Source organism: Misgurnus anguillicaudatus, chromosome 11 (genome assembly GCF_027580225.2).
Source record: "Misgurnus anguillicaudatus chromosome 11, ASM2758022v2, whole genome shotgun sequence".
NCBI lineage: Eukaryota > Metazoa > Chordata > Actinopteri > Cypriniformes > Cobitidae > Misgurnus > Misgurnus anguillicaudatus.
The window spans coordinates 9,298,007-9,309,641 of NC_073347.2; the positions used below are offsets into that span (position 1 = coordinate 9,298,007).

Below are 11,635 nucleotides of genomic sequence, written 5' to 3' on the forward strand. Positions count from 1 at the left end.
AACTCAACCAATTATCTCACACTTTACCTTAACCCTGCACAAGGGTCAGTTTCTCCTAGGGCGGACCCTGCAGAACTTTGGGTCAATCCATCAGACGTCCTATTCTTTAGCCATTGAGGCTATTTGATTAAGCTTAAGACTTAAGGTTGACTTACTCAAATAGGGCGAGTTGCGAACACAGAAAGTTGGTTTTCTAATCACAGTAATTCTGGAATGAGCTTACTGTGCTTTGGCACAAGTATTCCAGATTGCTTTTGGTCTGAAAGTGATATGTTCATAGTAGATGTTAAAGAAACCTTCGTTGCTTCAACATAAAGCTGCAAAAGCTGTACGAGTTTATCTTCCTTCTATCTCTTTTAATAGTCTGTAAATGCACAAACCTTGTGACACTCTTTAACTTGAACCAGATGGCATGAACCACAGCCAAGGGCTCTAACAAACGCCAGTGGGCACGAGAGGATGAAAGTGCTGATCTTACAAGCTCTAGTGGATCTAGTATGTAGATACTGACATTATCACTTAGCGGTGTTGTAATCTCCTTCCATCGTGTAAGAGAAAATCACTTGTGCTCAAGAAGAATAACAACTTTACCACAATAAGAAGCTAGTGTGCACAGCCTAAAAGTTGCAAAAGTCTGACAGGAGAAGGGCATTATTCAATAGCTGTTGGTTCGATTACATCTGGGTTATAAAAATCTTTACAGCTTGTTCTTCAGTTGGACAATAAGATAAACACATCACTCTGGTTTCCTTTACCTGCCTGTGCCATATTTGAATGTTTAGCTAAACAGAAGCCTTTTATTAAGTAAAGTATATCCGTATGGCAAGAATGGTTTATTCTTAGCCCCACTCCTTCCCCAGCACCGCCTGCCTAGATCTGCTACGGGGGTTCTGTACAAGCGTTAACAGATTGACCCAAGCACCGCCCTGCTAAAAAAAAAACAATAGACACCATCACAGAAATTCTATTGGATTTATTTGTTTTAATGGGAATTTTATTGGTTGTATTGGAAACTATAATGGTCTCTATGGGTCTCTGTTGGCCATTAAATCCTAAAGGAATATGTCCCAAAACACACTACATAAAGGAATTTTGTAGTGGTTTTAATGGTAAATGCTAATGGTTCCTATTGGTTTTTTAATGGAAACCATTAGGAATTTCTGTAATGGTTTTATAGTTTTTTTTTCAGCAGGGCGTATAGGTTATAGGCACTGTTGTGTTGAAATAAAATGCGTATTGGCAAATTGAAATCTTAAATAATTTTGACAATAAGACAAAGTCTTGCTGGGTTCCAGCTTGACATCTGATTTTTCATCAAAATCATCAAATATATTCACGCTTTAAAAAAAAAAGATTAGTATTTCTTCCTTTTTTTTAGACTGACTTCTGTTCAATCAGGTAAACTTTGCTCTGAGTACCATCCACTACCCAGTAAAAGGCAGAAGACAAAAGAGGAAACTGATGCTAAAGTAACTAACCAATTATAAAGTAGGTAAGGGATTTGAATCCTCAGCTCATCTGCAAATGGGATGAGCGCTGCTTAACCGGGTTTAGTGTGACGTAGAGGAACTTGATGCTACAGTCACACAGATCTTCAGCCGGCCACACCCTTTTGAAGGTAAGGGAAGCATCTGTAACAACCTCGAAGCCCCCCAAAAGGTCTATTTGGGTGAATTTAGGTGAAATTCTAGAGGCATAGGCCTCTAGTTTCCAACACTATGGACGTTTTTGAATTGTGGATGATCAGAATGGGTATGAAGAGGGAAATGTGGATCTGCTTAATGAGGGATTACTGAACTAAGCTTCTGGACTGCAAAACATTCTGTTTAAGGTCTTCAGTATTTCGACAAAGCTAAGAAAACAAAACAACAAATCATAAAATAACAGGACATTGCATCACCTAAAACATATTGAAAGAATAAAAACATGGCATTGATGCCTGTAAAATTTGACTTGGCCAAGCGAGTTAAGCTGGCCCAGGGACTGTGGCTCTTGTACTGGCTTTGTGTTATGGCCGGGATCCTCGTCTTTAGCATGGGTATCTTCTTTAAGATTGAGCTACGCAAGAGAAGCGAGATGATGGATAACAACGAGAGCCATTTTGTGCCCAACCTGCTCATCCTGGTGGGACTGGCGGCCTGTGGTATCAATGCTTTTGGGGGCAAAGTGTGCCACGACTCCCTTGACACAGCCAAGTTTACCAAGTGGAAACCCATGTTGAAGTCCTACATGGTTGGATGTGTGGTTTTCTCCATCGCCCTCTTCGTCACGGCCCTGCTGTGTTTTCTGATGCAGATCTCTCTGCACTTTGCTCTGACCGACGGCCTGAAGAACGGAATGAAGTACTACAAAGATACGGACACGCCGGGACGATGCTTCATGAAGAGAACCCTGGACATGACCCAGATCGAGTTTCGCTGCTGTGGAAACAACAACTACAAGGACTGGTTTGAGATCCAGTGGATTAGCAACCGCTACCTGGACTTTGGCAATGAGGACGTTAAAGCGTAAGTATTAAAAACATTTTTTTGTAAAAATTGTGAGGATCAGAAATGTGATTTCTGAAAATGAAAGCTTGTTTAAGAAAGTCACCAGATCTCATCTCGAGGATCTGTAACCCAAATAAATTATTTTTATTTATTACACACAACAACCAAGACAACAACTCAAAAGTGAAAACAACGTAAAATGTTGAATGCCAAAAGAATCAAAACTTCTTCAAAGTCTTGATTAAATAACTGGCATGTAGGGTTTATAAAGAGAGAAAGGGAAGCAGTAAAATATGGAAGTTTCTATATATTTCATTATAGAAAACAAAATATGTAAAAATAATAATTATAAATAATAATAATAGATTCATATACATTTTTTAAGGTGATATTGCAAATATTTAAAAAAATTGATTTGACATTTTATTTTGGCAAATGTAAAATAGAAACTGAAAATACATTTTTAAAAAGCTTTTTTTTATTATGTTCACGCAATAATAGTGACAAAATATTTCTATATATTATACACTGCAAAAAAAAATATTTTCAAGAAAAAAAATTATTTTTATTTTTGTCTTATTTTCAGTAAAAATATCTAAAAATTCTTAAGCAAAAAAATCTTGAAAATTTTTCTTAAACACTTAAATTCAAGAAAAAGTCAAGAAAAAATTGCTTCACCCCATTGGCAATTTTTTTGGTTGTTTTATGCACAAAATCACTTTTTTGGTCTAAAAACTAGACTTATTTTCTTGGGTCGTTTTGCTCATCAAGAAAAAGCATCTTAATTTTAGTAATTTTTCGATATTTTTACTGAGAACAAGACAAAAATACTAAGAATATTTTTTCTTGAAAATCATTTTTGGCAGTAAATATATATATATATATATATATATATATATATATAATTTTATGTTCTCTTTTATTTTATGCTATTGGACTCTTTTATATATATATAAAAGAGTCCAATAGCATAAAATAAAAGAGAACATAAAATTATATATATATATATATATATATATATATATATATATATATATAATTTTATGTTCTCTTTTTGACTTAAATGCTATTGGACTCTTTTAATTTTTTCTTATTCATAGTCGTATCCAAAGCAATGTGGAAGGCAAGTATCTGATGGAAAGCGTCCCATTCAGCTGCTGCAATCCTGGGTCTCCTCGCCCCTGCATCCAACATCACCTGACCAACAACTCAGCTCACTACAGCTATGACCACCACACTGAGGATCTGAACATCTGGACCAGAGGATGCCGTGAAGCGCTGGTGTCCTACTACGGGGGCATGATGAACAGTATCGGTGCTTTCGTACTGCTGTTCATTATCATGCAGGTGGGTTGCATGTGGAAATTCAGCGTGCATGTTGACAATAGCACACCCCTGATCTTACATTCACGCAGTTTTCTTGATGCTCTGTTGGTCAACAGAGAGTATGTTGTGGGATTATAAGGTATGCTGCTGGATTATAAGGTCAGTTGGTGCGTAAAGAATATAAATAGGCTTAAAAGAAAGTAGGTCATTAATTGTCTTATTAATTGGATATTAACACTTTCTGTCTTGATGACATGACGGTGTAAACGTGCCAACCAGTGGATAGCTAACACAAATGTGAGCATCCATTCAGTTTGTAGCTGTATTTGAAAGTTGAGAGAGACTGCAGCTTTCCCGCAAGTGAGCGTGGTTTCTTTACCGACAGAGGACACGCCCCCTGTGATTGAGAGCAGAGTGATAAATACAAACAATCAAGACTGCAAAACCATTTTTTGGTTTTGAATAGATGGAAGATGAGTTTATTGTAATAGGTTTATTGCTGCAAGTGACCCTGGACTATAAAGCGACAAAATTTAGTAAACTTAGAGAAGCTTTAAAGGGATACTTAAGTAAATAATGCCCAGTGGGTGTCGCTGGAAGTTGGCTATTATACACTCACCTGAAGGATTATTAGGAACACCATACTAATACTGTGTATGACCCCCTTTCCCTTTCAGAACTGCCTTAATTCTATGTGGCATTGATTCAACAAGCTGCTGAAAGCATTCTTTAGAAATGTTGGCCCATATTGATAGGATAGCATCTTGCAGTTGATGGAGATTTGTGGGATGCACATTCAGGGCACGAAGCTCCCGTTCCACCACATCCCAAAGATGCTCTATTGGGTTGAGATCTGGTGACTGTGGGGGCAATTTTAGTACAGTGAACTTATTGTCATGTTCATGAAAGCAATTTGAAATGATTTGAGCTTGGTGACATGGTGCATTATCCTGCTGGAAGTAGCCATCAGAGGATGGGTACATGGTGGTCATAAAGGGATGGACATGGTCAGAAACAATGCTCAGGTAGGCTGTGGCATTTAAACGATGCCCAATTGGCACTAAGGGGCCTAAAGTATCCCAATGAAGCATCCCCCACACCATTACACCACCACCACCAGCCTGCACAGTGGTAACAAGGCATGATGGATCCATGTTTTCATTCTGTTTACGCCAAATTCTGACTCAACAAAAATCGAGACTCATCAGACCAGGCAACATTTTTCCAGTCTTCAACTGTTCAATTTTGGTGAGCTTGTGCAGATTGTAGCTTCTTTTTCCCTATTTGTAGTGGAGATGAGTGGTACCCGGGGGGGTCTTCTACTGTTGTAGCCCATCTGCCTCAAGGTTGTGCGTGTTGTGGCTTCACAAATGCTTTGCTGCATACCTCGGTTGTAATGAGTGGTTATTTCAGTCAAAGTTGCTCTTCTATCAGCTTGAATCAGTCAGCCTATTCTCCTCTGACCTCTAGCATCAACAAGGCATTTTCTCCCACAGGACTGTCGCATACTGGATGTTTTTTCCTTTTCACACCATTCTTTGTAAACCCTAGAAATGGTTGTGCGTGAAAATCCCAGTAACTGAGCAGATTGTGAAATACTCAGACCGGCACCAACAACCATGGCACGCTCAAAATCGCTTAAATCACCTTTCTTTCCCATTCTGACATTTAGTTTGGAGGTCAGGAGATTGTCTTGACCAGGACCACACCCCTAAATGCATTGAAGCAACTGTAATTTTTTTAAAATAACTTTAATTGTGTTCATCTGAAAAAAGATGTGCATCAAGGATGGTTTAAGGGTGAGAAAATCATGGATTAATTTTCATTATTCGCTGTAGTATCCCTACAATGAACTCATTACTGTATATTGAGCAGCACGAACACATGAACAGTCCTATTGGCCACCTGTAATGTTTTGGTTATACTTGCGAACCCCTATAAACTTAAGCTCACCGATCTTTATCACAGATTCGAGTTTACGTAGTGTACACAAAGACGACAAGGCATCATTTTTAAAAACTTGCACTTTGAAACCCATCATTAAAAGTCTGCATATTTATGACTCTAAATGCCCGTTGTCATGTAAACGAACAGCCAAACCACATAAAATTTTCCTTTTTAAAGTTGAAATTGTTGACATGTAAACAGCCCCTCAGGTACCTAACTAACACTGTTCCACCATGAGTTTGTTTCCTAAAAAAAACACTCCTACTTATAAAAACATGGCACACCCACAGTTTCCTATATATTCTTGTAGAAGTAGTCCATGTATGATTTGTATGCTTAGCACATCTGGGCACAACAAACCTTTAGTTGAGCTGTTGCATAACAGTTGATGTGACACCAATTATGCAGAAAAACTAGTTTGAGAGGGTTAACCTTAATTCAAAATGAAGGAATACGCCTAAAATATTTTTCTTGGAAAGTCACAACAATTGAAGCACACACCAATTAGGTGAGCCAATCTAACATAGCCAAACCCTCAATAGACACAAATATTCCTGAGACATGAATCACTTCTTCTCATGGTGGAAACACCGTCAGGTTTAGATATAGTTTTCTGGTGATCCGTTCTGTTGTTTTTGTGTTGCAGGGATCTGCGACTGTTGGACTCCAGTATCTGACCACCTCCCTGGAAACCCTGACAGATCCAGAGAATCCAGAGAGCGAAAGCGAGGGCTGGCTTTTAGAGAAGAGCGTGACTGAGACGCTTTCTAGCATCATGGCAAAGATCAAGACGCTGGGTAAAGGAAGCCAAGTACAGGAGGGAGATGCACAACCTACTGCAGCAAGCTGAGAAAGCCCCACCTATCCCCACCCATTGGGACTGAGGCATTCATATTTTGAGGGAAGGAAAGCATGAAAGATGTAAATAAGATTAAGGATATACACACTCTACATCCAAAAGTTTTCAATTGTGAATAAATGTTCACACTACCATGTAAATATAAAGCTTATTTTTTATCTTATATTTTAAGAAAATATATCTGTAAACATGTGAAATGTTAGTCAATTTTAGCAATATCTGATAATACGGCCAACAGTGACCTGTTGCATGAAGTGGCGGAACAAACTCAACAAAGTTTTAGGTTGAAAATCCAACTCAGGTTAATTTACAGTTAAATTGTTTTTTTTTAAAGAGCACGCATTATGCTATCACGAAAATTACCTTTCATGCAGTGTGTCATGTGGTTGTAAGTGAATGTAAACAGTCTGAAAATCTGCAAAGCTGAAAGTGAACGTAACTCAAGTTATTGGCTTTGAAAAGAAAGAGTCGACTCAGAGTTGCTGGAACGAGTTGTCCAGAGTTTCGAATCTCTTTACCGTAAAGTTGCTACGTCACATCTTGCAATACCCGCCTATGTTTTACGTAGTCTATACCATGAATACACGAAACCCTGTCATGTCGAGAAGACACTATGCTCTCTCTCTCTTTCTCTCTCTCTTTGCGCTGTGAAAGGGAATTTGGGGTTAATTAAAGTGGGTTAATGCCTAATTTATTTGGACCAGATTGCTTCTCTGAATCATAACCTGTAAGTACAATTAATAATTGTTGCTTTTAGGTTCTGTTGAGCATGCTAAATATGAAGTTGTGTTGTGTGCACTCAAACTAACCGTCTAACTCAGCCTCAAGCTAAGCGGCTAACTAACGTTTATAGCTCTGCTAATCTGCTATCAGCCCGCTATTGCCTACAAACGTGTTGATTAATATAGAATGTCTGGCATTTTTATTACTTGGAGTCACAAAGAAAGATACGTTGGTTAACAAACTGCAGTGCTTCATCAGTAGGCCTACTCTGTTTCTGTTCGGCTAACGCATATAACGTTATTGTTTGGGTGTTTTGCTAACTTAAGCAATTTTTTCCTTTTGAGTTTTTATTGCAACACATTCTCGCTCCCCAAGGCGTCGGGGTCTGGGGCATGTTCGGACGGCTTCGGCGTCGGTGTGGGGACGCGAGGGGTGCCCCTATGCGTCACTGTATGGACGGGGTGGGAGCTCTGTTGTTTTCGTGTTGGTCCCTCGGCGTCGGATGTGGACGGGGGGGGGTCCCGAGGGGTGGTGCCGTCACGTTGTGCGACGATTGGCGGGATCATGCCGCTTCTGGATGGTGACTACTCAATTTTTTTCCAATTTTTAAACCATTGTCACTTGGTGTTAGACTTGGGGTTTGGATGTCAGTTTGTTTATACTTTTTGTCTTCTGATTTTTAAACCATTGTCGCTTGGGGTTAGAGTTAGAGTTGGGTTTGGGTTAGGATGTAATTTTATGTAACAGAAAGTCGTTATAACCCCAAGTGACAATGATAAAAAATTTTGAACAGGAATTGAGTAGTTACCGTCCAGAGGCGGCATGGTCCTGCCGATCGTCGCGTGGTGTGGCGGCATCGCCTTCCGGGATCCCCTTTCGTCTGTGTCCGGCGCTGGGGGATTGGCGTGGGGGCGGCGGAGTTCCCATTTCGTCCATGTGGTGATGCGTGGGGGCGCCCTTCGCGTCTTCGTGCTGGCGCTGGGGGCGTTTGAGCATGCTTCAGATTTTGACGCCTTCGGGAGTGAGAATGGGTTGTTAATTTATATAACAGTAGGGCATCCATCCTTCACTGACGTAATCCACACAAGGCTTTTTGAGGGCAATTGATGCGATTTTGTAAAAAAAAAATCCATATTTAAAAATCATGGGACATTTTTCGGTGAACTATCCCTTTAAGTCAGGCACCTAATCAGTTTATTTGTTTCTTGTCTTTTGTGCTAATTTTTCATTTTGACATTTTTCTGTACATTGCAAGCTTTCTATGCAGTCATGTCAGTCTGTGGATTGAGTTGATCATGTAGGCTCAATTTTGTGAAATAAATATGACAAAGTGATTCGGTGTTACCACATTTTTGTAGTTTTACTTCAGTCTTTAAAGGTCTTTAGAAGTGAAAGTAAGCTGATGTAGAGTTGGTTTCAGGTGAGAGATGTTTGGACAGCAGCAGCCCAGCGGGACACAGCTTTACGTGATTGGATGATGAGGAGAAAATGGATTACTAAAACAACTGCTACAGCAATACCTGTACCAGACACCACACAAACATTACATTAACCTAACCATGATAATGACAAGCTATTTATGATGACTACTTGTGGTTATGGTCTTACTACTCACTGCTTAACAGGTTGCACATTGTCATAAGGATAAAGACAAATATATTTCAAAATAATGATTTCAAGGTGAGCAGGGTGTTAAATTGGACATCTGTCGATTGCAATTTTCTTCAGTCCTCAAGTCAATAAAAAGTGACTGGGTGGATAAGAGCTGGTAATCAGCTTACCTTCTCAGGTGAAGCTTTGGGATCTTACACAGGAAAGTACACTGGATATCTCTATTACAAAACTATATGTCTTTGTACTTTATAAACAGGTAACACAATTTTCAGATCTTATATTTAATTATTATATACTGTATATTAGCTATAGATTTGGTTTAAATTATAGACATGATTTACTAGTCAAAGTTAGGTGGTATTAGGAGGAAGGACATTACTGAGCTACAGATCATTTAATTGAATAAATGAGTGAATATTACTGAATATTCTCAGAAGAGTCTTTGTGTTTAAAATATGTTTTAGGAGAACCCCATTATATATGTGACTTTAAAGGTGGTGCAGATAAACTCAAAAAATCTGTGCAAACATTTAAAAGTTTCCTCTTAGAGAACTGAAAAACTGTTAATGTCACACAGACTCAATAAAAACTAAACAGAAGTGCCATTATATTATTGTACTTCCAGAGAAATCCTTATTTAAAACAAGACTCTAAACACAGTGAGTTGGACAGTGGCTTTAACTCGAGATGTAATCCTCTTTATTCCAATCTTCCTGGATGAGAACTGGATTTGGACAGAAGAAGGACACGCTGGAGAAATGCTGTAGCCAGCAAAATAGGTTATTTACTGTAAACTGGGTCACACATTCATCTACAGCCACTAAACTTACCTGTTATGTTACCTTTACATTAATGCTTATGTGGCTTGTTAAGTGTATTATACACAGTTTCTTAACATGCAAAATGTGTATTTCATCACTGCTTTACAATTTTAGTACAATACAGGATTTCACATATTAACAAGTCAATTTGTGATGTGATACTGCTGCACCTACTGGAAGTGTTTGAGAGAATCGAATCACTGCATTAGACACAGGAGTTTAATCTGAATCAATTCAAGTGAGGCATGAAAAAAAGTTTTAAAAAAGAAGCAACAGTGTTTGTTTGTATGCATGTCTGACCCAAAATAAACTGTTTAGTACTGAAGCTGCAGGCCACTATTAAAACAAAACAAAAAGACTTAAAGAAGGCCGTGACTGAAAATAAATTAAGGACATAGCCTTAATTTCTGCACTATTATCACTGCATCAGTACAATGGTGGAAGCAGTGTCAAAAACAGAAATAAAAAACACAAAACACAGCACACGTCAAAATAATGTTTAAGAGCCGGGTTAATTCATGGAAAAAGTTCAAATACAACAAACACCCCACAGAAAAAAACACAAATACCGCAAGTCACAAAAGAAGGGAGAGAAACAAACTGCTCATTGTTGAACACCATAATAGCAGTAAAAGTTTTACTTCTCGCATTTCTTCATGCTTTAAAACAGCATGAATGTAATACTTATTCCCAACTTGTATACTTAAATGTCTGATTTATTTGTATGAATTCAATATTTGGCTTGATGGCTACATCTGATGAAAATTTTGTGTCAATAGCCCACTTAGAAATTCCCTTATTAATAAAAATGCTGATGTGTCAAATACTAATTTCCCTGCTGTAGTATCTATAACTTGAAATATTACATCTTTGTGATGTTGGAAACCAAGCCGATTTTAAATCGCGGGAATAACACTGTCTCCAATTTTATGGACAATATACTCAGCAATGGTGTTGCATGATGAATTTTTACATGGCTTGTTTAAAGCATATTAAAAACAACACATAGACATATAAACAACAAAAATGTGTTTTTTCCCATAGGGGGCAAGGCAATGTCCTGCAAGGTGACCCCTCGTGACACCTTGCGCCAAGCTGTCAAAAAAATGTATTACTTATATACACATATATGTTAATGTGATAGGCTTGGACATGGGTCTTCAGCAGGGAGTCCGGGGCCCCTTGGGGGTCTGTAGTGTTATTACTTGGGGTCCTCCAAATATTGTTTGAATTAATTTTTTCTTAGAAAAATGAAATTAGGCATTAAACAAAAGTGAATTAATATGCTAAAACTCAAACTTGATTAAAATAAAGAGCATAACGTTCTCAATTTATGAACTGTTCAGTATACCAAAAGTTTTATTATTTTAATGTTTTTGTAACGAGCATAACTAAGTATGTAAATCCAATCTTAAAGGACAAGTTCGGTATTTGACACTTAAAGCTCTGTTTTCAGATTGTTTATGATGAAATAGAACGGTTTTGACTGAAATTTGGACATATGATGCTGGCCCGAGAATTTTCGGGTGTTTCTTGTATCACCTCCGACCTCTAGAATGGCTGTATAGGTGCACTGGAACAATCCTTCCTAAAATGCAAAGACGTGAAACTCACCGAGTGGTCAGGGGTGTTCACTGGTATGCTCACACAAAAATCACTGCAAAATACGCATTCCAACAGGTTTTATCATAGTTTTTGCCAACTCCATTGACTTGTATTAGATGTGCTGTGAGGTACGGTGTTATTCCGCGCCGGGAACATTGTTTGTATTCCTGCAATTGGTAAAGGTGGATTATCGCCATCACCTGGGCTGGAGTGTCTATTATTCAAGCTCTCAGCGGAAGAATATACGGGTG

General features: G+C 38.4%; 1 protein-coding gene across 1 annotated transcript; it reads left to right on the top strand.

The window, feature by feature from the left end:
- The first annotated feature begins 1,439 nt into the window (after positions 1-1,439).
- prph2b (peripherin 2b (retinal degeneration, slow)) lies at positions 1,440-8,693 on the top strand. The gene is made up of 3 exons (XM_055170444.2): positions 1,440-2,507; positions 3,590-3,836; positions 6,409-8,693. The coding sequence occupies exons 1-3, from the start codon at positions 1,927-1,929 to the stop codon at positions 6,610-6,612; spliced, it is 1,032 nt and encodes a 343-aa protein (XP_055026419.2). The 5' UTR covers positions 1,440-1,926; the 3' UTR covers positions 6,613-8,693.
- Positions 8,694-11,635: the final 2,942 nt, after the last annotated feature.